This window comes from Giraffa tippelskirchi, chromosome 11 (genome assembly GCF_054371585.1).
Source record: "Giraffa tippelskirchi isolate mGirTip1 chromosome 11, T2T-mGirTip1v1.2.pri, whole genome shotgun sequence".
Classification (NCBI taxonomy): domain Eukaryota; kingdom Metazoa; phylum Chordata; class Mammalia; order Artiodactyla; family Giraffidae; genus Giraffa; species Giraffa tippelskirchi.
In genome coordinates this window covers 77,149,375-77,176,688 of record NC_137285.1, presented here as the reverse complement: position 1 = coordinate 77,176,688, position 27,314 = coordinate 77,149,375, and the positions used below count along the sequence as shown (strand labels likewise).

General features: G+C 54.2%; 2 protein-coding genes and 1 long non-coding RNA gene across 5 annotated transcripts in view; 1 reads left to right on the top strand and 2 right to left on the bottom strand.

Moving 5' to 3' along the window:
* Nucleotides 1-26,267, top strand: part of LOC145527607 (uncharacterized) — a 53,128-nt gene extending 26,861 nt beyond the window's left edge. The window contains exons 11-21 of the long non-coding RNA XR_014069769.1: nt 342-567; nt 2,806-3,063; nt 3,685-3,796; nt 7,972-8,197; nt 10,436-10,693; nt 11,313-11,424; nt 15,600-15,825; nt 18,064-18,321; nt 18,942-22,463; nt 23,229-23,454; nt 25,693-26,267. This is a non-coding gene — a long non-coding RNA (uncharacterized LOC145527607). The remainder of the gene's footprint in view (nt 1-341; nt 568-2,805; nt 3,064-3,684; nt 3,797-7,971; nt 8,198-10,435; nt 10,694-11,312; nt 11,425-15,599; nt 15,826-18,063; nt 18,322-18,941; nt 22,464-23,228; nt 23,455-25,692) is intronic.
* On the bottom strand, nt 5,821-15,257 carry LOC145527452 (uncharacterized). 3 transcript variants are annotated; one of them, XM_081545499.1, is made up of 5 exons: nt 15,065-15,257; nt 14,353-14,665; nt 12,161-12,272; nt 6,725-10,718; nt 5,821-6,473 (listed from the first exon to the last, which is right to left on the bottom strand). In XM_081545499.1, the coding sequence occupies exons 1-4, from the start codon at nt 15,197-15,199 to the stop codon at nt 10,709-10,711; spliced, it is 570 nt and encodes a 189-aa protein (XP_081401625.1). In that variant the 5' UTR covers nt 15,200-15,257; the 3' UTR covers nt 5,821-6,473; nt 6,725-10,708. The 3 variants fall into 3 exon arrangements, with proteins under 3 accessions (XP_081401625.1, XP_081401622.1, XP_081401623.1); XM_081545496.1 differs by lacking the exons at nt 12,161-12,272; nt 14,353-14,665; nt 15,065-15,257 and having other exon boundaries at nt 6,725-7,037; nt 7,437-10,889; XM_081545497.1 differs by lacking the exons at nt 12,161-12,272; nt 14,353-14,665; nt 15,065-15,257 and having other exon boundaries at nt 5,821-6,414; nt 6,725-7,037; nt 7,437-10,889.
* Nucleotides 21,078-26,261, bottom strand: LOC145527463 (uncharacterized). Its single transcript, XM_081545522.1, has 3 exons — nt 22,694-26,261; nt 21,982-22,294; nt 21,078-21,730 (listed from the first exon to the last, which is right to left on the bottom strand). Exons 1-3 carry the CDS (start codon nt 23,102-23,104, stop codon nt 21,102-21,104), a joined length of 1,353 nt encoding a protein of 450 aa, XP_081401648.1. The 5' UTR covers nt 23,105-26,261; the 3' UTR covers nt 21,078-21,101.
* Nucleotides 26,268-27,314: the final 1,047 nt, after the last annotated feature.

The window sequence follows — 27,314 nt, the reverse complement described above, 5'->3', positions numbered from 1 at the left end:
ATTGCGGGTTCTGTTGGGTTCTGTTGCCGGCAGGTGACATCATTTCCTGGGGTTCGTGCTGAGGTCCCTTCCTCAAAACTTCCCAAGGGAATCTCTGAGTTTCTGACTGCTCGACCACCCCCCTTAGGCCATGTGCAGGCACAATGACACCCACACGGCCCAGCCCACAGCCCTGGGGAGGCCTGGGTTCAGCCAGGGCCTGAGCTCCGAGGACCATGCTGCTCTCAGACCAGGCTCCTTCTTCTCATAAGTGGTGTGGCCCTGGACAAGCATATGCCCCTCAGGGTTGCCCCAGTCTCTCCATCTGCAGAGTGGGGGTCATTCTCCCATCTGCTTCCTAGGTCTGTCGGCCTACGAGCAGCTCCATGCCTTTCCACCTGGGGCCGATATCACGTGGAGCTCGTGCGCTGAGACTTCAGAAAGAAAGATTCCATCCAGGGCTGACACAGCACAGAATGGGGCAGAACGAGGCCTGGATGCGCCGTGGAACCCAGGAAAAGGCACTCCCCCTCCTGACTGTTTTGAGACCCCGCATCCAAGTTGGAGGACCGAAAGGAAGACTCGAAGGTCTCCCTCTCTTATAGAAAAGAGTAGCCAACTTTCTGGTCCTCTGTTTCCATTGAGATTCTGTTCAAGGGTCCCAGCTCGGCTTCTGCGGGTGGCTGAGCTTCTAATGGCTCCCTGCGTTCTTGTCTTTTCCTCTCCAAACCTTCCGTCCTTTTCCCCCTTCTGGGGTGGAAGGGTGCTGTCATTGCTTCTACCTTCGAGACAGATTGAGGAATAGTCTGGACCATCGACTCCTTTCCTCTCTTTGGTTCCGTGTCTCTCTCTGGCTGTGTCCCTCTCTTTTCCTTTCTCAATTCCGTCTGTGTCTTCCTCTTTCTCTCTCGTGTGTGGATGGATGGATGGATGCTAGGGATGCACATGTATATGATTAGATGAGGGTTATGTTTTAGGGATAGGTTAGAGGGAGAGAAAGGCTTTAGGTCAGAGTTGGTCATGGGGGAAGGGTCAAGGGTGGTGGTGGTGTTTCTTGGAATCTGAGTGCTGTGCATTCTTCGTCTCTTTCCATATGAACCCCTTCTCAGATACACCACTTGCAAGGAGTCTCTCGTGTTCCGTTTCCTATCTTTTGCATTTGTGAATGCTTAGCCTCTCTGTTGTGAATAGGTTCCATTGGATGGAAACCCAGTGGTGTACTTCGTTTACCTCTTTCCCTTACTTGAAGAGACCCATTTCGACCTCCGCCCAGCAAATGGCAAGGAGACTCTGATGTTAAGGAGCCTTTGACCTACGCTTCTTTCTAGCTATCTCATGACATCAGTCTTTAGGGTGAGGTTTTTCCCCGATATTGAGGTGGTATGAGATCAAACCCAATAGCGTTCTTCAGATGTAGCTGTCTGGTTTTCCCATGGACATTGATTGAAGAGGCTTTCTTGTTCCCATTTGGATATTCTCACCGTCTGTGTCAGAGATGAGTTGACCATGGATGCTGGGGTTTGTTTCTGGACCCTCAACTTTATTCCATCGATCTGGATCTGTGTGTGTTGTTGTATTCCCAATAGCATACTGTCCTGCTGCTGCTGCTGCGGCTAAGTCACTTCAGTCGTGTCTGACTCTGCAAGACCCCATGGCCTGTAGCCTACCAGGCTCCTCCGTCCAGGACATTTTCCAGGCAAGAGTACTGGAGTGGGTCGCCATTGCCTTCTCCGATACTCTCCTGAGGATCCTAGTTTGGTCGTCTAATTTCCTTTCACACAACCTTGGATGTCCGTATCGGGGCTTTTTCGTCGGATTGTATTGACAATGTAGGCTCTTTTCTGTTTCCGTACCCCTTTTGCAATTCTTTGTTCGGTGCGAAAATGCATTGGCATTTTGGGAGGAATAGCATGGAAGCTGTGGATTGCCATGTGGGGCTGTGACATGATTTTCCCTGTAGGAATTCTTTCAAGCCCTGAGCACAGCTTCTCTTTCCAGTGATTGGTGTGGGCTTGATCTTCCTCCTTCCATCTCTCGCCGTTTTGTGAGAACAGGTCCATCCTTCCCTTCTGGGGTAGATGGACTCGTGGATATCACTTCAGTGAATGGCATTGTCAGTGGGGGTGATAATTCCCTTCTCATTGGAAGACTTTGCTGTGAGTATTAGAAATGCAAGTGACTTCTCTTCCCCTTCCTCCCTGTCCATGTCTCAGAGCCACCGGGAAACAGAGGCCTCATCCACGGTCACACAGGCCTGAGGGGGTGCAACTAGACTGTTGTTTCTTCAGGCCCTCAGTGCTGGACATCATCCGGGATACTCTGTGTGTGTCTTCCTCCGTCTGGTGTCCCTTCAGACCTTTCCCTAGTTTTCACAGGCTTGTTGTGTTGGCGTTCTTTGTCTGTTTGGAGACACATCCTTGATAAGCTTTGTGTTTCCACTCATTCGTCTCGCGATGTATGACCTGTCTTTTGCTTTTGTAATGAGGTCTTTCCCACAGTAGATATCTTTGATTTTGCAAAGTCCACTGTATTCTCTGGGTTTTTTTTTGTGGACTGCCTTTTAGTTTTGTGTGTGAAGACTCAAAGCACGTGTCCGGTTTCTGCTCATTGTTCTTCTAGATTTGTGACAAGTTTTCATGGAAAGTTTGTCTAGGGATAACTGGAAGTGAACTCGGTGTAAGGTGTCAAGTCTCCATCTCCATTCATGTCATCCCCTGCAGTTTCCAATTCCCTGTTCCTGAGTGGTTTTGGAGATCTTGTGGGAAGGTTGGTTGCATTGGAGTTTGCATTTCCACCTTGATTCGATTCACACTGTTCTGCCCTCAGGGACACTGTCAAGGGGGAGTGAGGAGCAGCCTGCACTTCCAGCAGTGACCACACGGTGGGGCGAGTGCTGCTCTCCCCTCTGGGAGCCCCAGGCCACAGGCATCCCAGTGAGGAGCCAGCTCTGTGCTCAGCTGAAAGGAGTTAGTCTCTCAGGAGCCTCGGAGCCCTTGCCTTTGGATCACCCAGGGTGGGCATTTACTGGGACAGAAAAAATTGCCCTGAATTCCATGGACGGAAGAGCCTGGCTGTGTAGAGTTGGTGAGTTGCCGTGAATCAGACACAACTGAGGACACAAAAATTCAATAGATTAAAACACATTTTGGGGGTGGGGGGGAGTGAAAGTGGGTGATGTGGGTTTTTTTGTCTTATATAATAGCCAAGGGAAATCTAGTTTAAACCTAAATTCACATAGATGGGAAAGGTATAGCTCTCCGTCACCCTATTTAAAAAAAAAAAAAAAAACTACTAAACTTTTCTGAAAGTTTATTTAGTAGCTTCCTTGAGCAGTTTATTGTGGAGCATTTTTTTTTTCTGTGACATTGGCCTCATTAAAAATTATGGTTTGCCTTTAGTGGATAATTTTGTTCATTGGTTTCTTAGAGAACCTTGGTAATCTTTGAGTTTCCTGGGGAGTATGGTCACATGACCTGGCCCTGGCCAATCGGTGCGTTCCACCTCCCTGGCCACTGTGATTGGCTCCGGGCTGGGGCAGTGCCCAATCGGGGCCCAGGGCCGGGCCTCACGTTGGAAGCCAGGGGAAGACGAGCTCTCGTCCTGCTGGGGTAGGGGAAGGGGTGGGGCCGGGGGAGGTCAGGCTCCAGCAGTGGGAGGGGCTTGAGGTCCGCCTGCGGCAGTTGGTGACGTTCCTGCTCCCCTCAGGGCAGAGCCGCCGGCCTGAGAATGAGGGCGCTGCTGAGCCCAGGGGCTGGGATGGCCCGTTGCTGCTGTGGTCCCAGAGCTCCACCCGAGACCTGAGGGAAGCCGTCTGCCCGTGAGTCCTCTCCCGCTTGTCTGTCAGCTTGTTTGAAGCATGCTGGGTTTTCTGCCCAGCTGGCTAAGGCGAGTCCCTGGAAATGCAAGGGTGTGGGTTTTGGCAGACTTCAGGGAAGACATGCCAGATGAGCCTGGGAGACTCCAGCTTAAGCTGGATTCAGGAGATATCTCTTCGGGCCAGCTAGTAATTGTAGGATAAGCCTAATGAGTCTTCACAGGATGAAGAGAGTAACGTGCCAAGGTAGCAATTGATGTCCTCATTCGAGAGGATGAAGCTGGTGCTCAGAGAAGGGGGGAACTTGGCCACAGCAAGGAGGTGTGCACCCAGACAGAACCCCCCAGATCCGGCCATTGGAGCTCAGGGAGGCCACTGGTGTGGCTTGTCCCTGTGGCAGGGCCCGAGGCAGGCAGCCCACCCTGATTCCTGCGGGGGCCTGACTTGGGAAGTGCCATCTGGTAGCTTTGAGACTCACCAAACCAAATTGCACTGGAGAGAGGAGGGACACCTTCCTTCATCCACCCCCCACCCCCGCCGGATTCCCACATACCCTGACCCCTTTCTCTCGATTTCGGAGCCATTTCCAGAGTCCCGCTCATATGACCTCATTTGAAGTGCACTGTGGACGGGCTGCCATCTGCAGCTGCTACCACAGCAGCCAAGGGCTTTAGCTCCCGACTACCTCCCTTCCTTTGGAACTTGGGGGCCCTCTACTCCCCACTTGCACACCACAGACCTTTGCTGAGGATTGTGGGGACCCTCACTCAGTTTGCAGCACGTTGTAGCCATCCCTGTCCTCCCTTGAAACTCAGCTTGTGAGCTCCTTTGGAGCAGCGTGGCCCACCTGGCTGCAACGGAAGAGACACAGCTGACAGTGAAACAACAGCTTAGATCTGAGAGCCGGAAAGCTCTGTCAAAAGGGACCTCCCTCTTCACACCGTAGAGGCTGTAGGAGCCGCCAGGCTTTCGGAACCAGTGCTGGGGCCAAAATGACTCCACAGCTGTTTTCCTTCCTGGGGAGGGTTCTGGCTCGAGCGGGAATGGCTCAAGTCTCCTAAGGTTCTGAAAGCCCACTGTGTGCAGATTCACGGTACACAGAGAGGAAAAGGTGGAGTCCTAGCCTGGAGGTGGTCACAGCTCACGGATGAGCCAGGCAGGCAGGCAGGCAGGGCATGAGAACACCTGAGCTGCCTTCATGAGTGAATGGTGTGGGGGCAGAGGAAGAGAAGCCGGTCTGCTCCCTCGTGTGGTGCCCAGGGCAGGTTGTCCCCAGAGGAAACCCTTACGACGGTGAGGACTATCACTGCTGTTTCCCAAGGGGTTCCGTCGGTGCGTGTCTTCCCCGGAGCGGTCAGGCCGTCTCTCAAGTACACTGGCCATGGGCATTGCCTCTCCTTGGAACTTCCCATGTGTTTCTCTTTTTTATGGAACAGTGATTTTCTAGAGTGGTTCTGGGCCACAAGGATGTTGGGTCATTTTCTAGCCTTCTGTCATGAAGAACGCTTTCCTGGGCATGGGGGTGGTTTGTTGTTCCAGCTCCCTTTCTTGGCTTCTTTTGGGAGCTGGTGCAACAAGAGGAGCTCAGCCTCTGCCTTCTGGCTGAGATGTCACCCTTCAAACAGCAATGCCTGCCTGGAGATAATGATGGCAGTTGCCAAAAGGGCTTCGTTTGGCACATGGTATCTTGAAAGGACGTACACCGTCCTTTCAGCTATCAAAGGCTAGTTCAAATGACATAAAAATGAGAACTCTCCAATGGAGTCTTACAGTAGGTGGAGAGTCCGAAAAACACTCCTTCAGTCATTTCGCTGAGAGTCACTGATTGGGGACACCAAGAATATAGGAAGGAATGCAGAAAGAAAAGATGAAATTGTGTTCAGGATCGGGGGGAGGGATGAACAGGGCGTGCTTGCCTTGAATCCAGGCTTTGTTGGGGGGTGGGGCATAAAGATGGAACGGGTCTGAAACTACAAAGTGGTGATGGTAACACAGTATCACCAGAGTTACACAACAGTGTTCCCAGATTGCAACAATGATGAAACAGTTTACTAATCCCAACTTAACCAACAAAAATCCAGGAAACCATACAAAAAATAAAACATCACCAGAAAGGTGGAAACAAACCACATGCAAAGCAGTTCAGGGGAAAGGAACTCCATGTCCCCTGGGGGCAGACCGAGTTGCCGGCATCCACGGTGAGCAGACAGGGATGGAGGCTGCAGAGCCGACCGCTCCCCTGGACGTGGTGTTTCCGGTAAGGGCTCTGGGTCTCTGTCCAGAGCGGGGGCTCTTTCTCCCTGCAGGGCTGGGTGAGTCATCGTGGGCGTCTGGGTGTTGCGCGGGAGCCAGGGCAGGCTCTCCCTGCCGAGGCGGTGACTCTTCCTCTGCCTCGGGTTCTCTTGCCAAAGCCCGAGCAGGTAGAGGTGCACGTGGAGGTGGAGGTTCTCGCTGAGGGGGTGGGACATCAGTGCCTGGGGCTGGGGGTCCTGCAGGCACGGAGATCCGATCTGCCCGGTGTGCTGGCCAGTACCCAGCTGGCCTGGTGTCTCTGCGAGGGCAAGTCTCGCTTCTCCATCTGCCCTCGGTGGATCCCTGGGTCCTGCACCTGGAGCCACCACCTGTGTGGGGACAGGTCTGGGAAGTGGAGCCTGGTTCCAGTTGGAGGCCAGTGCTAGAGCTGGGGGAGAAGCAAAGTTTGCCCACAGGCCAGCCTTGGCATGTGCGTACCCCGGGACAGAAACCTTCCAAGAGGTTCCCAAAGAATACCCAGCGTCAGATGTCTTTTGGGACTGAAGTGTGCAAGATGGGGGGCGGGGGGTGTGAGGCCAGCGCTTGCTGCAGGCCCAGCAGCAGCTTTCGAGGACTCGTCCCTGTGTAGCTCAGCACCCCTCCCCACACACTCCCGTGCACCAGCCCCAGCGTCCTCACCTCTGTGCTGTGGCGTGCTGGGCTCCAGGTCCTCCTGGTGCCTCAGAGGCCGGGGTTCTCTGGACTCTGGGTCGGAGCCGGGTGTGCTGAGCTCCGTGGAAGCCTCAGACTGGGCCGCCGGCTGTATCCTGGGCGGTGTCTCGGCAGCAGGCCTTCCCCACCTCCGCGTCTCCCCCGGTGGGGCTGATGCCTCCGTGGGCACGCTGACCTGGAGCCTGCACTGGGCCTCACGGGCGGGCGGGTGGTGCTCCGACCCCTCCCTCTGGGAGCTGGATGGGGTGTCCCCGTCCTCGGCCTCATCACGTGGGAAGCTCTGCAACGACAGTGACCGTCAGCCAGCCATGCTGGGAGTTTTCCGAGCTGGGCCTGGCCAGTGGAGCCGCTGCTTCTGCCTGCTCGAACTTCTCTTCCCAGAAGGGTCAGAGACGTGTGTCTGCTCAGATCCCCACCCGGGAGGAAAGAGACCCATCTGAGGGTGTGAGGTCAGCCTGGCCGGTCGGCGCTGCCCACACTCTCCCCATCCCGCCCAGCCTGCTCTCCCCTGGGGTGTGGGCACAACTTGTCCACAGGCTTCTGACCCCACATCCGCCTGGGCTTCCTTGAGGGAGACACAGCCCGAGAAACCCGCATCCCCACACACAGGCAAAGGACCCGGTGTTTCCGGGTGGCATGGGAGAGGTGGCCTGGCCCGGCCTGGGGCTCCCCGTGTTACCTTTCTGTTTCTCCGGGCAAAGGGCCAGAGGCCTCTCGGGGGTGTCCTGAGCCAACGTCGACAGGGTGCCCACGCACACTGCCTGTGAGCTCTCCTGAGGCCCCGGCCTCTGGGCAGGGGCAAACAGCAGAACATCTTGGCAGCAAGTGATCTGGCTGGGGGCTCCTCTCCGCTCTGGAGGCCTGGATACCCGGATTGCGGGTTCTGTTGGGTTCTGTTGCCGGCAGGTGACATCATTTCCTGGGGTTCGTGCTGAGGTCCCTTCCTCAAAACTTCCCAAGGGAATCTCTGGGTTTCTGACTGCTCGACCACCCCCCTTAGGCCATGTGCAGGCACAATGACACCCACACGGCCCAGCCCACAGCCCTGGGGAGGCCTGGGTTCAGCCAGGGCCTGAGCTCCGAGGACCATGCTGCTCTCAGACCAGGCTCCTTCTTCTCATAAGTGGTGTGGCCCTGGACAAGCATATGCCCCTCAGGGTTGCCCCAGTCTCTCCATCTGCAGAGTGGGGGTCATTCTCCCATCTGCTTCCTAGGTCTGTCGGCCTACGAGCAGCTCCATGCCTTTCCACCTGGGGCCGATATCACGTGGAGCTCGTGCGCTGAGACTTCAGAAAGAAAGATTCCATCCAGGGCTGACACAGCACAGAATGGGGCAGAACGAGGCCTGGATGCGCCGTGGAACCCAGGAAAAGGCACTCCCCCTCCTGACTGTTTTGAGACCCCGCATCCAAGTTGGAGGACCGAAAGGAAGACTCGAAGGTCTCCCTCTCTTATAGAAAAGAGTAGCCAACTTTCTGGTCCTCTGTTTCCATTGAGATTCTGTTCAAGGGTCCCAGCTCGGCTTCTGCGGGTGGCTGAGCTTCTAATGGCTCCCTGCGTTCTTGTCTTTTCCTCTCCAAACCTTCCGTCCTTTTCCCCCTTCTGGGGTGGAAGGGCGCTGTCATTGCTTCTACCTTCGAGACAGATTGAGGAATAGTCTGGACCATCGACTCCTTTCCTCTCTTTGGTTCCGTGTCTCTCTCTGGCTGTGTCCCTCTCTTTTCCTTTCTCAATTCCGTCTGTGTCTTCCTCTTTCTCTCTCGTGTGTGGATGGATGGATGGATGCTAGGGATGCACATGTATATGATTAGATGAGGGTTATGTTTTAGGGATAGGTTAGAGGGAGAGAAAGGCTTTAGGTCAGAGTTGGTCATGGGGGAAGGGTCAAGGGTGGTGGTGGTGTTTCTTGGAATCTGAGTGCTGTGCATTCTTCGTCTCTTTCCATATGAACCCCTTCTCAGATACACCACTTGCAAGGAGTCTCTCGTGTTCCGTTTCCTATCTTTTGCATTTGTGAATGCTTAGCCTCTCTGTTGTGAATAGGTTCCATTGGATGGAAACCCAGTGGTGTACTTCGTTTACCTCTTTCCCTTACTTGAAGAGACCCATTTCGACCTCCGCCCAGCAAATGGCAAGGAGACTCTGATGTTAAGGAGCCTTTGACCTACGCTTCTTTCTAGCTATCTCATGACATCAGTCTTTAGGGTGAGGTTTTTCCCCGATATTGAGGTGGTATGAGATCAAACCCAATAGCGTTCTTCAGATGTAGCTGTCTGGTTTTCCCATGGACATTGATTGAAGAGGCTTTCTTGTTCCCATTTGGATATTCTCACCGTCTGTGTCAGAGATGAGTTGACCATGGATGCTGGGGTTTGTTTCTGGACCCTCAACTTTATTCCATCGATCTGGATCTGTGTGTGTTGTTGTATTCCCAATAGCATACTGTCCTGCTGCTGCTGCTGCGGCTAAGTCACTTCAGTCGTGTCTGACTCTGCAAGACCCCATGGCCTGTAGCCTACCAGGCTCCTCCGTCCAGGACATTTTCCAGGCAAGAGTACTGGAGTGGGTCGCCATTGCCTTCTCCGATACTCTCCTGAGGATCCTAGTTTGGTCGTCTAATTTCCTTTCACACAACCTTGGATGTCCGTATCGGGGCTTTTTCGTCGGATTGTATTGACAATGTAGGCTCTTTTCTGTTTCCGTACCCCTTTTGCAATTCTTTGTTCGGTGCGAAAATGCATTGGCATTTTGGGAGGAATAGCATGGAAGCTGTGGATTGCCATGTGGGGCTGTGACATGATTTTCCCTATAGGAATTCTTTCAAGCCCTGAGCACAGCTTCTCTTTCCAGTGATTGGTGTGGGCTTGATCTTCCTCCTTCCATCTCTCGCCGTTTTGTGAGAACAGGTCCATCCTTCCCTTCTGGGGTAGATGGACTCGTGGATATCACTTCAGTGAATGGCATTGTCAGTGGGGGTGATAATTCCCTTCTCATTGGAAGACTTTGCTGTGAGTATTAGAAATGCAAGTGACTTCTCTTCCCCTTCCTCCCTGTCCATGTCTCAGAGCCACCGGGAAACAGAGGCCTCATCCACGGTCACACAGGCCTGAGGGGGTGCAACTAGACTGTTGTTTCTTCAGGCCCTCAGTGCTGGACATCATCCGGGATACTCTGTGTGTGTCTTCCTCCGTCTGGTGTCCCTTCAGACCTTTCCCTAGTTTTCACAGGCTTGTTGTGTTGGCGTTCTTTGTCTGTTTGGAGACACATCCTTGATAAGCTTTGTGTTTCCACTCATTCGTCTCGCGATGTATGACCTGTCTTTTGCTTTTGTAATGAGGTCTTTCCCACAGTAGATATCTTTGATTTTGCAAAGTCCACTGTATTCTCTGGGTTTTTTTTTGTGGACTGCCTTTTAGTTTTGTGTGTGAAGACTCAAAGCACGTGTCCGGTTTCTGCTCATTGTTCTTCTAGATTTGTGACAAGTTTTCATGGAAAGTTTGTCTAGGGATAACTGGAAGTGAACTCGGTGTAAGGTGTCAAGTCTCCATCTCCATTCATGTCATCCCCTGCAGTTTCCAATTCCCTGTTCCTGAGTGGTTTTGGAGATCTTGTGGGAAGGTTGGTTGCATTGGAGTTTGCCTTTCCACCTTGATTCGATTCACACTGTTCTGCCCTCAGGGACACTGTCAAGGGGGAGTGAGGAGCAGCCTGCACTTCCAGCAGTGACCACACGGTGGGGCGAGTGCTGCTCTCCCCTCTGGGAGCCCCAGGCCACAGGCATCCCAGTGAGGAGCCAGCTCTGTGCTCAGCTGAAAGGAGTTAGTCTCTCAGGAGCCTCGGAGCCCTTGCCTTTGGATCACCCAGGGTGGGCATTTACTGGGACAGAAAAAATTGCCCTGAATTCCATGGACGGAAGAGCCTGGCTGTGTAGAGTTGGTGAGTTGCCGTGAATCAGACACAACTGAGGACACAAAAATTCAATAGATTAAAACACATTTTGGGGGTGGGGGGGAGTGAAAGTGGGTGATGTGGGTTTTTTTGTCTTATATAATAGCCAAGGGAAATCTAGTTTAAACCTAAATTCACATAGATGGGAAAGGTATAGCTCTCCGTCACCCTATTTAAAAAAAAAAAAAAACTACTAAACTTTTCTGAAAGTTTATTTAGTAGCTTCCTTGAGCAGTTTATTGTGGAGCATTTTTTTTTTCTGTGACATTGGCCTCATTAAAAATTATGGTTTGCCTTTAGTGGATAATTTTGTTCATTGGTTTCTTAGAGAACCTTGGTAATCTTTGAGTTTCCTGGGGAGTATGGTCACATGACCTGGCCCTGGCCAATCGGTGCGTTCCACCTCCCTGGCCACTGTGATTGGCTCCGGGCTGGGGCAGTGCCCAATCGGGGCCCAGGGCCGGGCCTCACGTTGGAAGCCAGGGGAAGACGAGCTCTCGTCCTGCTGGGGTAGGGGAAGGGGTGGGGCCGGGGGAGGTCAGGCTCCAGCAGTGGGAGGGGCTTGAGGTCCGCCTGCGGCAGTTGGTGACGTTCCTGCTCCCCTCAGGGCAGAGCCGCCGGCCTGAGAATGAGGGCGCTGCTGAGCCCAGGGGCTGGGATGGCCCGTTGCTGCTGTGGTCCCAGAGCTCCACCCGAGACCTGAGGGAAGCCGTCTGCCCGTGAGTCCTCTCCCGCTTGTCTGTCAGCTTGTTTGAAGCATGCTGGGTTTTCTGCCCAGCTGGCTAAGGGGAGTCCCTGGAAATGCAAGGGTGTGGGTTTTGGCAGACTTCAGGGAAGACATGCCAGATGAGCCTGGGAGACTCCAGCTTAAGCTGGATTCAGGAGATATCTCTTCGGGCCAGCTAGTAATTGTAGGATAAGCCTAATGAGTCTTCACAGGATGAAGAGAGTAACGTGCCAAGGTAGCAATTGATGTCCTCATTCGAGAGGATGAAGCTGGTGCTCAGAGAAGGGGGGAACTTGGCCACAGCAAGGAGGTGTGCACCCAGACAGAACCCCCCAGATCCGGCCATTGGAGCTCAGGGAGGCCACTGGTGTGGCTTGTCCCTGTGGCAGGGCCCGAGGCAGGCAGCCCACCCTGATTCCTGCGGGGGCCTGACTTGGGAAGTGCCATCTGGTAGCTTTGAGACTCACCAAACCAAATTGCACTGGAGAGAGGAGGGACACCTTCCTTCATCCACCCCCCACCCCCGCCGGATTCCCACATACCCTGACCCCTTTCTCTCGATTTCGGAGCCATTTCCAGAGTCCCGCTCATATGACCTCATTTGAAGTGCACTGTGGACGGGCTGCCATCTGCAGCTGCTACCACAGCAGCCAAGGGCTTTAGCTCCCGACTACCTCCCTTCCTTTGGAACTTGGGGGCCCTCTACTCCCCACTTGCACACCACAGACCTTTGCTGAGGATTGTGGGGACCCTCACTCAGTTTGCAGCACGTTGTAGCCATCCCTGTCCTCCCTTGAAACTCAGCTTGTGAGCTCCTTTGAAGCAGCGTGGCCCACCTGGCTGCAACGGAAGAGACACAGCTGACAGTGAAACAACAGCTTAGATCTGAGAGCCGGAAAGCTCTGTCAAAAGGGACCTCCCTCTTCACACCGTAGAGGCTGTAGGAGCCGCCAGGCTTTCGGAACCAGTGCTGGGGCCAAAATGACTCCACAGCTGTTTTCCTTCCTGGGGAGGGTTCTGGCTCGAGCGGGAATGGCTCAAGTCTCCTAAGGTTCTGAAAGCCCACTGTGTGCAGATTCACGGTACACAGAGAGGAAAAGGTGGAGTCCTAGCCTGGAGGTGGTCACAGCTCACGGATGAGCCAGGCAGGCAGGCAGGCAGGGCATGAGAACACCTGAGCTGCCTTCATGAGTGAATGGTGTGGGGGCAGAGGAAGAGAAGCCGGTCTGCTCCCTCGTGTGGTGCCCAGGGCAGGTTGTCCCCAGAGGAAACCCTTACGACGGTGAGGACTATCACTGCTGTTTCCCAAGGGGTTCCGTCGGTGCGTGTCTTCCCCGGAGCGGTCAGGCCGTCTCTCAAGTACACTGGCCATGGGCATTGCCTCTCCTTGGAACTTCCCATGTGTTTCTCTTTTTTATGGAACAGTGATTTTCTAGAGTGGTTCTGGGCCACAAGGATGTTGGGTCATTTTCTAGCCTTCTGTCATGAAGAACGCTTTCCTGGGCATGGGGGTGGTTTGTTGTTCCAGCTCCCTTTCTTGGCTTCTTTTGGGAGCTGGTGCAACAAGAGGAGCTCAGCCTCTGCCTTCTGGCTGAGATGTCACCCTTCAAACAGCAATGCCTGCCTGGAGATAATGATGGCAGTTGCCAAAAGGGCTTCGTTTGGCACATGGTATCTTGAAAGGACGTACACCGTCCTTTCAGCTATCAAAGGCTAGTTCAAATGACATAAAAATGAGAACTCTCCAATGGAGTCTTACAGTAGGTGGAGAGTCCGAAAAACACTCCTTCAGTCATTTCGCTGAGAGTCACTGATTGGGGACACCAAGAATATAGGAAGGAATGCAGAAAGAAAAGATGAAATTGTGTTCAGGATCGGGGGGAGGGATGAACAGGGCGTGCTTGCCTTGAATCCAGGCTTTGTTGGGGGGTGGGGCATAAAGATGGAACGGGTCTGAAACTACAAAGTGGTGATGGTAACACAGTATCACCAGAGTTACACAACAGTGTTCCCAGATTGCAACAATGATGAAACAGTTTACTAATCCCAACTTAACCAACAAAAATCCAGGAAACCATACAAAAAATAAAACGTCACCAGAAAGGTGGAAACAAACCACATGCAAAGCAGTTCAGGGGAAAGGAACTCCATGTCCCCTGGGGGCAGACCGAGTTGCCGGCATCCACGGTGAGCAGACAGGGATGGAGGCTGCAGAGCCGACTGCTCCCCTGGACGTGGTGTTTCCGGTAAGGGCTCTGGGTCTCTGTCCAGAGCGGGGGCTCTTTCTCCCTGCAGGGCTGGGTGAGTCATCGTGGGCGTCTGGGTGTTGCGTGGGAGCCAGGGCAGGCTCTCCCTGCCGAGGCGGTGACTCTTCCTCTGCCTCGGGTTCTCTTGCCAAAGCCCGAGCAGGTAGAGGTGCACGTGGAGGTGGAGGTTCTCGCTGAGGGGGTGGGACATCAGTGCCTGGGGCTGGGGGTCCTGCAGGCACGGAGATCCGATCTGCCCGGTGTGCTGGCCAGTACCCAGCTGGCCTGGTGTCTCTGCGAGGGCAAGTCTCGCTTCTCCATCTGCCCTCGGTGGATCCCTGGGTCCTGCACCTGGAGCCACCACCTGTGTGGGGACAGGTCTGGGAAGTGGAGCCTGGTTCCAGTTGGAGGCCAGTGCTAGAGCTGGGGGAGAAGCAAAGTTTGCCCACAGGCCAGCCTTGGCATGTGCGTACCCCGGGACAGAAACCTTCCAAGAGGTTCCCAAAGAATACCCAGCGTCAGATGTCTTTTGGGACTGAAGTGTGCAAGATGGGGGGCGGGGGGTGTGAGGCCAGCGCTTGCTGCAGGCCCAGCAGCAGCTTTCGAGGACTCGTCCCTGTGTAGCTCAGCACCCCTCCCCACACACTCCCGTGCACCAGCCCCAGCGTCCTCACCTCTGTGCTGTGGCGTGCTGGGCTCCAGGTCCTCCTGGTGCCTCAGAGGCCGGGGTTCTCTGGACTCTGGGTCGGAGCCGGGTGTGCTGAGCTCCGTGGAAGCCTCAGACTGGGCCGCCGGCTGTATCCTGGGCGGTGTCTCGGCAGCAGGCCTTCCCCACCTCCGCGTCTCCCCCGGTGGGGCTGATGCCTCCGTGGGCACGCTGACCTGGAGCCTGCACTGGGCCTCACGGGCGGGCGGGTGGTGCTCCGACCCCTCCCTCTGGGAGCTGGATGGGGTGTCCCCGTCCTCGGCCTCATCACGTGGGAAGCTCTGCAACGACAGTGACCGTCAGCCAGCCATGCTGGGAGTTTTCCGAGCTGGGCCTGGCCAGTGGAGCCGCTGCTTCTGCCTGCTCGAACTTCTCTTCCCAGAAGGGTCAGAGACGTGTGTCTGCTCAGATCCCCACCCGGGAGGAAAGAGACCCATCTGAGGGTGTGAGGTCAGCCTGGCCGGTCGGCGCTGCCCACACTCTCCCCATCCCGCCCAGCCTGCTCTCCCCTGGGGTGTGGGCACAACTTGTCCACAGGCTTCTGACCCCACATCCGCCTGGGCTTCCTTGAGGGAGACACAGCCCGAGAAACCCGCATCCCCACACACAGGCAAAGGACCCGGTGTTTCCGGGTGGCATGGGAGAGGTGGCCTGGCCCGGCCTGGGGCTCCCCGTGTTACCTTTCTGTTTCTCCGGGCAAAGGGCCAGAGGCCTCTCGGGGGTGTCCTGAGCCAACGTCGACAGGGTGCCCACGCACACTGCCTGTGAGCTCTCCTGAGGCCCCGGCCTCTGGGCAGGGGCAAACAGCAGAACATCTTGGCAGCAAGTGATCTGGCTGGGGGCTCCTCTCCGCTCTGGAGGCCTGGATACCCGGATTGCGGGTTCTGTTGGGTTCTGTTGCCAGCAGGTGACATCATTTCCTGGGGTTCGTGCTGAGGTCCCTTCCTCAAAACTTCCCAAGGGAATCTCTGAGTTTCTGACTGCTCGACCACCCCCCTTAGGCCATGTGCAGGCACAATGACACCCACACGGCCCAGCCCACAGCCCTGGGGAGGCCTGGGTTCAGCCAGGGCCTGAGCTCCGAGGACCATGCTGCTCTCAGACCAGGCTCCTTCTTCTCATAAGTGGTGTGGCCCTGGACAAGCATATGCCCCTCAGGGTTGCCCCAGTCTCTCCATCTGCAGAGTGGGGGTCATTCTCCCATCTGCTTCCTAGGTCTGTCGGCCTACGAGCAGCTCCATGCCTTTCCACCTGGGGCCGATATCACGTGGAGCTCGTGCGCTGAGACTTCAGAAAGAAAGATTCCATCCAGGGCTGACACAGCACAGAATGGGGCAGAACGAGGCCTGGATGCGCCGTGGAACCCAGGAAAAGGCACTCCCCCTCCTGACTGTTTTGAGACCCCGCATCCAAGTTGGAGGACCGAAAGGAAGACTCGAAGGTCTCCCTCTCTTATAGAAAAGAGTAGCCAACTTTCTGGTCCTCTGTTTCCATTGAGATTCTGTTCAAGGGTCCCAGCTCGGCTTCTGCGGGTGGCTGAGCTTCTAATGGCTCCCTGCGTTCTTGTCTTTTCCTCTCCAAACCTTCCGTCCTTTTCCCCCTTCTGGGGTGGAAGGGCGCTGTCATTGCTTCTACCTTCGAGACAGATTGAGGAATAGTCTGGACCATCGACTCCTTTCCTCTCTTTGGTTCCGTGTCTCTCTCTGGCTGTGTCCCTCTCTTTTCCTTTCTCAATTCCGTCTGTGTCTTCCTCTTTCTCTCTCGTGTGTGGATGGATGGATGGATGCTAGGGATGCACATGTATATGATTAGATGAGGGTTATGTTTTAGGGATAGGTTAGAGGGAGAGAAAGGCTTTAGGTCAGAGTTGGTCATGGGGGAAGGGTCAAGGGTGGTGGTGGTGTTTCTTGGAATCTGAGTGCTGTGCATTCTTCGTCTCTTTCCATATGAACCCCTTCTCAGATACACCACTTGCAAGGAGTCTCTCGTGTTCCGTTTCCTATCTTTTGCATTTGTGAATGCTTAGCCTCTCTGTTGTGAATAGGTTCCATTGGATGGAAACCCAGTGGTGTACTTCGTTTACCTCTTTCCCTTACTTGAAGAGACCCATTTCGACCTCCGCCCAGCAAATGGCAAGGAGACTCTGATGTTAAGGAGCCTTTGACCTACGCTTCTTTCTAGCTATCTCATGACATCAGTCTTTAGGGTGAGGTTTTTCCCCGATATTGAGGTGGTATGAGATCAAACCCAATAGCGTTCTTCAGATGTAGCTGTCTGGTTTTCCCATGGACATTGATTGAAGAGGCTTTCTTGTTCCCATTTGGATATTCTCACCGTCTGTGTCAGAGATGAGTTGACCATGGATGCTGGGGTTTGTTTCTGGACCCTCAACTTTATTCCATCGATCTGGATCTGTGTGTGTTGTTGTATTCCCAATAGCATACTGTCCTGCTGCTGCTGCTGCGGCTAAGTCACTTCAGTCGTGTCTGACTCTGCAAGACCCCATGGCCTGTAGCCTACCAGGCTCCTCCGTCCAGGACATTTTCCAGGCAAGAGTACTGGAGTGGGTCGCCATTGCCTTCTCCGATACTCTCCTGAGGATCCTAGTTTGGTCGTCTAATTTCCTTTCACACAACCTTGGATGTCCGTATCGGGGCTTTTTCGTCGGATTGTATTGACAATGTAGGCTCTTTTCTGTTTCCGTACCCCTTTTGCAATTCTTTGTTCGGTGCGAAAATGCATTGGCATTTTGGGAGGAATAGCATGGAAGCTGTGGATTGCCATGTGGGGCTGTGACATGATTTTCCCAGTAGGAATTCTTTCAAGCCCTGAGCACAGCTTCTCTTTCCAGTGATTGGTGTGGGCTTGATCTTCCTCCTTCCATCTCTCGCCGTTTTGTGAGAACAGGTCCATCCTTCCCTTCTGGGGTAGATGGACTCGTGGATATCACTTCAGTGAATGGCATTGTCAGTGGGGGTGATAATTCCCTTCTCATTGGAAGACTTTGCTGTGAGTATTAGAAATGCAAGTGACTTCTCTTCCCCTTCCTCCCTGTCCATGTCTCAGAGCCACCGGGAAACAGAGGCCTCATCCACGGTCACACAGGCCTGAGGGGGTGCAACTAGACTGTTGTTTCTTCAGGCCCTCAGTGCTGGACATCATCCGGGATACTCTGTGTGTGTCTTCCTCCGTCTGGTGTCCCTTCAGACCTTTCCCTAGTTTTCACAGGCTTGTTGTGTTGGCGTTCTTTGTCTGTTTGGAGACACATCCTTGATAAGCTTTGTGTTTCCACTCATTCGTCTCGCGATGTATGACCTGTCTTTTGCTTTTGTAATGAGGTCTTTCCCACAGTAGATATCTTTGATTTTGCAAAGTCCACTGTATTCTCTGGGGTTTTTTTTGTGGACTGCCTTTTAGTTTTGTGTGTGAAGACTCAAAGCACGTGTCTGGTTTCTGCTCATTGTTCTTCTAGATTTGTGACAAGTTTTCATGGAAAGTTTGTCTAGGGATAACTGGAAGTGAACTCGGTGTAAGGTGTCAAGTCTCCATCTCCATTCATGTCATCCCCTGCAGTTTCCAATTCCCTGTTCCTGAGTGGTTTTGGAGATCTTGTGGGAAGGTTGGTTGCATTGGAGTTTGCATTTCCACCTTGATTCGATTCACACTGTTCTGCCCTCAGGGACACTGTCAAGGGGGAGTGAGGAGCAGCCTGCACTTCCAGCAGTGACCACACGGTGGGGCGAGTGCTGCTCTCCCCTCTGGGAGCCCCAGGCCACAGGCATCCCAGTGAGGAGCCAGCTCTGTGCTCAGCTGAAAGGAGTTAGTCTCTCAGGAGCCTCGGAGCCCTTGCCTTTGGATCACCCAGGGTGGGCATTTACTGGGACAGAAAAAATTGCCCTGAATTCCATGGACGGAAGAGCCTGGCTGTGTAGAGTTGGTGAGTTGCCGTGAATCAGACACAACTGAGGACACAAAAATTCAATAGATTAAAACACATTTTGGGGGTGGGGGGGAGTGAAAGTGGGTGATGTGGGTTTTTTTGTCTTATATAATAGCCAAGGGAAATCTAGTTTAAACCTAAATTCACATAGATGGGAAAGGTATAGCTCTCCGTCACCCTATTTAAAAAAAAAAAAAAAACTACTAAACTTTTCTGAAAGTTTATTTAGTAGCTTCCTTGAGCAGTTTATTGTGGAGCATTTTTTTTTTCTGTGACATTGGCCTCATTAAAAATTATGGTTTGCCTTTAGTGGATAATTTTGTTCATTGGTTTCTTAGAGAACCTTGGTAATCTTTGAGTTTCCTGGGGAGTATGGTCACATGACCTGGCCCTGGCCAATCGGTGCGTTCCACCTCCCTGGCCACTGTGATTGGCTCCGGGCTGGGGCAGTGCCCAATCGGGGCCCAGGGCCGGGCCTCACGTTGGAAGCCAGGGGAAGACGAGCTCTCGTCCTGCTGGGGTAGGGGAAGGGGTGGGGCCGGGGGAGGTCAGGCTCCAGCAGTGGGAGGGGCTTGAGGTCCGCCTGCGGCAGTTGGTGACGTTCCTGCTCCCCTCAGGGCAGAGCCGCCGGCCTGAGAATGAGGGCGCTGCTGAGCCCAGGGGCTGGGATGGCCCGTTGCTGCTGTGGTCCCAGAGCTCCACCCGAGACCTGAGGGAAGCCGTCTGCCCGTGAGTCCTCTCCCGCTTGTCTGTCAGCTTGTTTGAAGCATGCTGGGTTTTCTGCCCAGCTGGCTAAGGGGAGTCCCTGGAAATGCAAGGGTGTGGGTTTTGGCAGACTTCAGGGAAGACATGCCAGATGAGCCTGGGAGACTCCAGCTTAAGCTGGATTCAGGAGATATCTCTTCGGGCCAGCTAGTAATTGTAGGATAAGCCTAATGAGTCTTCACAGGATGAAGAGAGTAACGTGCCAAGGTAGCAATTGATGTCCTCATTCGAGAGGATGAAGCTGGTGCTCAGAGAAGGGGGGAACTTGGCCACAGCAAGGAGGTGTGCACCCAGACAGAACCCCCCAGATCCGGCCATTGGAGCTCAGGGAGGCCACTGGTGTGGCTTGTCCCTGTGGCAGGGCCCGAGGCAGGCAGCCCACCCTGATTCCTGCGGGGGCCTGACTTGGGAAGTGCCATCTGGTAGCTTTGAGACTCACCAAACCAAATTGCACTGGAGAGAGGAGGGACACCTTCCTTCATCCACCCCCCACCCCCGCCGGATTCCCACATACCCTGACCCCTTTCTCTCGATTTCGGAGCCATTTCCAGAGTCCCGCTCATATGACCTCATTTGAAGTGCACTGTGGACGGGCTGCCATCTGCAGCTGCTACCACAGCAGCCAAGGGCTTTAGCTCCCGACTACCTCCCTTCCTTTGGAACTTGGGGGCCCTCTACTCCCCACTTGCACACCACAGACCTTTGCTGAGGATTGTGGGGACCCTCACTCAGTTTGCAGCACGTTGTAGCCATCCCTGTCCTCCCTTGAAACTCAGCTTGTGAGCTCCTTTGGAGCAGCGTGGCCCACCTGGCTGCAACGGAAGAGACACAGCTGACAGTGAAACAACAGCTTAGATCTGAGAGCCGGAAAGCTCTGTCAAAAGGGACCTCCCTCTTCACACCGTAGAGGCTGTAGGAGCCGCCAGGCTTTCGGAACCAGTGCTGGGGCCAAAATGACTCCACAGCTGTTTTCCTTCCTGGGGAGGGTTCTGGCTCGAGCGGGAATGGCTCAAGTCTCCTAAGGTTCTGAAAGCCCACTGTGTGCAGATTCACGGTACACAGAGAGGAAAAGGTGGAGTCCTAGCCTGGAGGTGGTCACAGCTCACGGATGAGCCAGGCAGGCAGGCAGGCAGGGCATGAGAACACCTGAGCTGCCTTCATGAGTGAATGGTGTGGGGGCAGAGGAAGAGAAGCCGGTCTGCTCCCTCGTGTGGTGCCCAGGGCAGGTTGTCCCCAGAGGAAACCCTTACGACGGTGAGGACTATCACTGCTGTTTCCCAAGGGGTTCCGTCGGTGCGTGTCTTCCCCGGAGCGGTCAGGCCGTCTCTCAAGTACACTGGCCATGGGCATTGCCTCTCCTTGGAACTTCCCATGTGTTTCTCTTTTTTATGGAACAGTGATTTTCTAGAGTGGTTCTGGGCCACAAGGATGTTGGGTCATTTTCTAGCCTTCTGTCATGAAGAACGCTTTCCTGGGCATGGGGGTGGTTTGTTGTTCCAGCTCCCTTTCTTGGCTTCTTTTGGGAGCTGGTGCAACAAGAGGAGCTCAGCCTCTGCCTTCTGGCTGAGATGTCACCCTTCAAACAGCAATGCCTGCCTGGAGATAATGATGGCAGTTGCCAAAAGGGCTTCGTTTGGCACATGGTATCTTGAAAGGACGTACACCGTCCTTTCAGCTATCAAAGGCTAGTTCAAATGACATAAAAATGAGAACTCTCCAATGGAGTCTTACAGTAGGTGGAGAGTCCGAAAAACACTCCTTCAGTCATTTCGCTGAGAGTCACTGATTGGGGACACCAAGAATATAGGAAGGAATGCAGAAAGAAAAGATGAAATTGTGTTCAGGATCGGGGGGAGGGATGAACAGGGCGTGCTTGCCTTGAATCCAGGCTTTGTTGGGGGGTGGGGCATAAAGATGGAACGGGTCTGAAACTACAAAGTGGTGATGGTAACACAGTATCACCAGAGTTACACAACAGTGTTCCCAGATTGCAACAATGATGAAACAGTTTACTAATCCCAACTTAACCAACAAAAATCCAGGAAACCATACAAAAAATAAAACATCACCAGAAAGGTGGAAACAAACCACATGCAAAGCAGTTCAGGGGAAAGGAACTCCATGTCCCCTGGGGGCAGACCGAGTTGCCGGCATCCACGGTGAGCAGACAGGGATGGAGGCTGCAGAGCCGACCGCTCCCCTGGACGTGGTGTTTCCGGTAAGGGCTCTGGGTCTCTGTCCAGAGCGGGGGCTCTTTCTCCCTGCAGGGCTGGGTGAGTCATCGTGGGCGTCTGGGTGTTGCGCGGGAGCCAGGGCAGGCTCTCCCTGCCGAGGCGGTGACTCTTCCTCTGCCTCGGGTTCTCTTGCCAAAGCCCGAGCAGGTAGAGGTGCACGTGGAGGTGGAGGTTCTCGCTGAGGGGGTGGGACATCAGTGCCTGGGGCTGGGGGTCCTGCAGGCACGGAGATCCGATCTGCCCGGTGTGCTGGCCAGTACCCAGCTGGCCTGGTGTCTCTGCGAGGGCAAGTCTCGCTTCTCCATCTGCCCTCGGTGGATCCCTGGGTCCTGCACCTGGAGCCACCACCTGTGTGGGGACAGGTCTGGGAAGTGGAGCCTGGTTCCAGTTGGAGGCCAGTGCTAGAGCTGGGGGAGAAGCAAAGTTTGCCCACAGGCCAGCCTTGGCATGTGCGTACCCCGGGACAGAAACCTTCCAAGAGGTTCCCAAAGAATACCCAGCGTCAGATGTCTTTTGGGACTGAAGTGTGCAAGATGGGGGGCGGGGGGTGTGAGGCCAGCGCTTGCTGCAGGCCCAGCAGCAGCTTTCGAGGACTCGTCCCTGTGTAGCTCAGCACCCCTCCCCACACACTCCCGTGCACCAGCCCCAGCGTCCTCACCTCTGTGCTGTGGCGTGCTGGGCTCCAGGTCCTCCTGGTGCCTCAGAGGCCGGGGTTCTCTGGACTCTGGGTCGGAGCCGGGTGTGCTGAGCTCCGTGGAAGCCTCAGACTGGGCCGCCGGCTGTATCCTGGGCGGTGTCTCGGCAGCAGGCCTTCCCCACCTCCGCGTCTCCCCCGGTGGGGCTGATGCCTCCGTGGGCACGCTGACCTGGAGCCTGCACTGGGCCTCACGGGCGGGCGGGTGGTGCTCCGACCCCTCCCTCTGGGAGCTGGATGGGGTGTCCCCGTCCTCGGCCTCATCACGTGGGAAGCTCTGCAACGACAGTGACCGTCAGCCAGCCATGCTGGGAGTTTTCCGAGCTGGGCCTGGCCAGTGGAGCCGCTGCTTCTGCCTGCTCGAACTTCTCTTCCCAGAAGGGTCAGAGACGTGTGTCTGCTCAGATCCCCACCCGGGAGGAAAGAGACCCATCTGAGGGTGTGAGGTCAGCCTGGCCGGTCGGCGCTGCCCACACTCTCCCCATCCCGCCCAGCCTGCTCTCCCCTGGGGTGTGGGCACAACTTGTCCACAGGCTTCTGACCCCACATCCGCCTGGGCTTCCTTGAGGGAGACACAGCCCGAGAAACCCGCATCCCCACACACAGGCAAAGGACCCGGTGTTTCCGGGTGGCATGGGAGAGGTGGCCTGGCCCGGCCTGGGGCTCCCCGTGTTACCTTTCTGTTTCTCCGGGCAAAGGGCCAGAGGCCTCTCGGGGGTGTCCTGAGCCAACGTCGACAGGGTGCCCACGCACACTGCCTGTGAGCTCTCCTGAGGCCCCGGCCTCTGGGCAGGGGCAAACAGCAGAACATCTTGGCAGCAAGTGATCCGGCTGGGGGCTCCTCTCCGCTCTGGAGGCCTGGATACCCGGATTGCGGGTTCTGTTGGGTTCTGTTGCCGGCAGGTGACATCATTTCCTGGGGTTCGTGCTGAGGTCCCTTCCTCAAAACTTCCCAAGGGAATCTCTGGGTTTCTGACTGCTCGACCACCCCCCTTAGGCCATGTGCAGGCACAATGACACCCACACGGCCCAGCCCACAGCCCTGGGGAGGCCTGGGTTCAGCCAGGGCCTGAGCTCCGAGGACCATGCTGCTCTCAGACCAGGCTCCTTCTTCTCATAAGTGGTGTGGCCCTGGACAAGCATATGCCCCTCAGGGTTGCCCCAGTCTCTCCATCTGCAGAGTGGGGGTCATTCTCCCATCTGCTTCCTAGGTCTGTCGGCCTACGAGCAGCTCCATGCCTTTCCACCTGGGGCCGATATCACGTGGAGCTCGTGCGCTGAGACTTCAGAAAGAAAGATTCCATCCAGGGCTGACACAGCACAGAATGGGGCAGAACGAGGCCTGGATGCGCCGTGGAACCCAGGAAAAGGCACTCCCCCTCCTGACTGTTTTGAGACCCCGCATCCAAGTTGGAGGACCGAAAGGAAGACTCGAAGGTCTCCCTCTCTTATAGAAAAGAGTAGCCAACTTTCTGGTCCTCTGTTTCCATTGAGATTCTGTTCAAGGGTCCCAGCTCGGCTTCTGCGGGTGGCTGAGCTTCTAATGGCTCCCTGCGTTCTTGTCTTTTCCTCTCCAAACCTTCCGTCCTTTTCCCCCTTCTGGGGTGGAAGGGCGCTGTCATTGCTTCTACCTTCGAGACAGATTGAGGAATAGTCTGGACCATCGACTCCTTTCCTCTCTTTGGTTCCGTGTCTCTCTCTGGCTGTGTCCCTCTCTTTTCCTTTCTCAATTCCGTCTGTGTCTTCCTCTTTCTCTCTCGTGTGTGGATGGATGGATGGATGCTAGGGATGCACATGTATATGATTAGATGAGGGTTATGTTTTAGGGATAGGTTAGAGGGAGAGAAAGGCTTTAGGTCAGAGTTGGTCATGGGGGAAGGGTCAAGGGTGGTGGTGGTGTTTCTTGGAATCTGAGTGCTGTGCATTCTTCGTCTCTTTCCATATGAACCCCTTCTCAGATACACCACTTGCAAGGAGTCTCTCGTGTTCCGTTTCCTATCTTTTGCATTTGTGAATGCTTAGCCTCTCTGTTGTGAATAGGTTCCATTGGATGGAAACCCAGTGGTGTACTTCGTTTACCTCTTTCCCTTACTTGAAGAGACCCATTTCGACCTCCGCCCAGCAAATGGCAAGGAGACTCTGATGTTAAGGAGCCTTTGACCTACGCTTCTTTCTAGCTATCTCATGACATCAGTCTTTAGGGTGAGGTTTTTCCCCGATATTGAGGTGGTATGAGATCAAACCCAATAGCGTTCTTCAGATGTAGCTGTCTGGTTTTCCCATGGACATTGATTGAAGAGGCTTTCTTGTTCCCATTTGGATATTCTCACCGTCTGTGTCAGAGATGAGTTGACCATGGATGCTGGGGTTTGTTTCTGGACCCTCAACTTTATTCCATCGATCTGGATCTGTGTGTGTTGTTGTATTCCCAATAGCATACTGTCCTGCTGCTGCTGCTGCGGCTAAGTCACTTCAGTCGTGTCTGACTCTGCAAGACCCCATGGCCTGTAGCCTACCAGGCTCCTCCGTCCAGGACATTTTCCAGGCAAGAGTACTGGAGTGGGTCGCCATTGCCTTCTCCGATACTCTCCTGAGGATCCTAGTTTGGTCGTCTAATTTCCTTTCACACAACCTTGGATGTCCGTATCGGGGCTTTTTCGTCGGATTGTATTGACAATGTAGGCTCTTTTCTGTTTCCGTACCCCTTTTGCAATTCTTTGTTCGGTGCGAAAATGCATTGGCATTTTGGGAGGAATAGCATGGAAGCTGTGGATTGCCATGTGGGGCTGTGACATGATTTTCCCAGTAGGAATTCTTTCAAGCCCTGAGCACAGCTTCTCTTTCCAGTGATTGGTGTGGGCTTGATCTTCCTCCTTCCATCTCTCGCCGTTTTGTGAGAACAGGTCCATCCTTCCCTTCTGGGGTAGATGGACTCGTGGATATCACTTCAGTGAATGGCATTGTCAGTGGGGGTGATAATTCCCTTCTCATTGGAAGACTTTGCTGTGAGTATTAGAAATGCAAGTGACTTCTCTTCCCCTTCCTCCCTGTCCATGTCTCAGAGCCACCGGGAAACAGAGGCCTCATCCACGGTCACACAGGCCTGAGGGGGTGCAACTAGACTGTTGTTTCTTCAGGCCCTCAGTGCTGGACATCATCCGGGATACTCTGTGTGTGTCTTCCTCCGTCTGGTGTCCCTTCAGACCTTTCCCTAGTTTTCACAGGCTTGTTGTGTTGGCGTTCTTTGTCTGTTTGGAGACACATCCTTGATAAGCTTTGTGTTTCCACTCATTCGTCTCGCGATGTATGACCTGTCTTTTGCTTTTGTAATGAGGTCTTTCCCACAGTAGATATCTTTGATTTTGCAAAGTCCACTGTATTCTCTGGGTTTTTTTTTGTGGACTGCCTTTTAGTTTTGTGTGTGAAGACTCAAAGCACGTGTCCGGTTTCTGCTCATTGTTCTTCTAGATTTGTGACAAGTTTTCATGGAAAGTTTGTCTAGGGATAACTGGAAGTGAACTCGGTGTAAGGTGTCAAGTCTCCATCTCCATTCATGTCATCCCCTGCAGTTTCCAATTCCCTGTTCCTGAGTGGTTTTGGAGATCTTGTGGGAAGGTTGGTTGCATTGGAGTTTGCATTTCCACCTTGATTCGATTCACACTGTTCTGCCCTCAGGGACACTGTCAAGGGGGAGTGAGGAGCAGCCTGCACTTCCAGCAGTGACCACACGGTGGGGCGAGTGCTGCTCTCCCCTCTGGGAGCCCCAGGCCACAGGCATCCCAGTGAGGAGCCAGCTCTGTGCTCAGCTGAAAGGAGTTAGTCTCTCAGGAGCCTCGGAGCCCTTGCCTTTGGATCACCCAGGGTGGGCATTTACTGGGACAGAAAAAATTGCCCTGAATTCCATGGACGGAAGAGCCTGGCTGTGTAGAGTTGGTGAGTTGCCGTGAATCAGACACAACTGAGGACACAAAAATTCAATAGATTAAAACACATTTTGGGGGTGGGGGGGAGTGAAAGTGGGTGATGTGGGTTTTTTTGTCTTATATAATAGCCAAGGGAAATCTAGTTTAAACCTAAATTCACATAGATGGGAAAGGTATAGCTCTCCGTCACCCTATTTAAAAAAAAAAAAAAAACTACTAAACTTTTCTGAAAGTTTATTTAGTAGCTTCCTTGAGCAGTTTATTGTGGAGCATTTTTTTTTTCTGTGACATTGGCCTCATTAAAAATTATGGTTTGCCTTTAGTGGATAATTTTGTTCATTGGTTTCTTAGAGAACCTTGGTAATCTTTGAGTTTCCTGGGGAGTATGGTCACATGACCTGGCCCTGGCCAATCGGTGCGTTCCACCTCCCTGGCCACTGTGATTGGCTCCGGGCTGGGGCAGTGCCCAATCGGGGCCCAGGGCCGGGCCTCACGTTGGAAGCCAGGGGAAGACGAGCTCTCGTCCTGCTGGGGTAGGGGAAGGGGTGGGGCCGGGGGAGGTCAGGCTCCAGCAGTGGGAGGGGCTTGAGGTCCGCCTGCGGCAGTTGGTGACGTTCCTGCTCCCCTCAGGGCAGAGCCGCCGGCCTGAGAATGAGGGCGCTGCTGAGCCCAGGGGCTGGGATGGCCCGTTGCTGCTGTGGTCCCAGAGCTCCACCCGAGACCTGAGGGAAGCCGTCTGCCCGTGAGTCCTCTCCCGCTTGTCTGTCAGCTTGTTTGAAGCATGCTGGGTTTTCTGCCCAGCTGGCTAAGGGGAGTCCCTGGAAATGCAAGGGTGTGGGTTTTGGCAGACTTCAGGGAAGACATGCCAGATGAGCCTGGGAGACTCCAGCTTAAGCTGGATTCAGGAGATATCTCTTCGGGCCAGCTAGTAATTGTAGGATAAGCCTAATGAGTCTTCACAGGATGAAGAGAGTAACGTGCCAAGGTAGCAATTGATGTCCTCATTCGAGAGGATGAAGCTGGTGCTCAGAGAAGGGGGGAACTTGGCCACAGCAAGGAGGTGTGCACCCAGACAGAACCCCCCAGATCCGGCCATTGGAGCTCAGGGAGGCCACTGGTGTGGCTTGTCCCTGTGGCAGGGCCCGAGGCAGGCAGCCCACCCTGATTCCTGCGGGGGCCTGACTTGGGAAGTGCCATCTGGTAGCTTTGAGACTCACCAAACCAAATTGCACTGGAGAGAGGAGGGACACCTTCCTTCATCCACCCCCCACCCCCGCCGGATTCCCACATACCCTGACCCCTTTCTCTCGATTTCGGAGCCATTTCCAGAGTCCCGCTCATATGACCTCATTTGAAGTGCACTGTGGACGGGCT

Bases quoted from the DNA above. Each gene is read 5' to 3' on its own strand.
- LOC145527463 (XM_081545522.1), bottom strand. From the start codon at position 23,104: ATGGTCCTCGGAGCTCAGGCCCTGGCTGAACCCAGGCCTCCCCAGGGC. The intron at 22,295-22,693 runs GTAACACGGGGA...CTGTCGTTGCAG, and splicing joins TTGCCCGGAGAAACAGAAAG to AGCTTCCCACGTGATGAGGC. The intron at 21,731-21,981 runs GTGAGGACGCTG...CTTCTCCCCCAG, and splicing joins CAGCACGCCACAGCACAGAG to CTCTAGCACTGGCCTCCAAC.
- LOC145527452 (XM_081545496.1), bottom strand. From the start codon at position 7,847: ATGGTCCTCGGAGCTCAGGCCCTGGCTGAACCCAGGCCTCCCCAGGGC. The intron at 7,038-7,436 runs GTAACACGGGGA...CTGTCGTTGCAG, and splicing joins TTGCCCGGAGAAACAGAAAG to AGCTTCCCACGTGATGAGGC. The intron at 6,474-6,724 runs GTGAGGACGCTG...CTTCTCCCCCAG, and splicing joins CAGCACGCCACAGCACAGAG to CTCTAGCACTGGCCTCCAAC.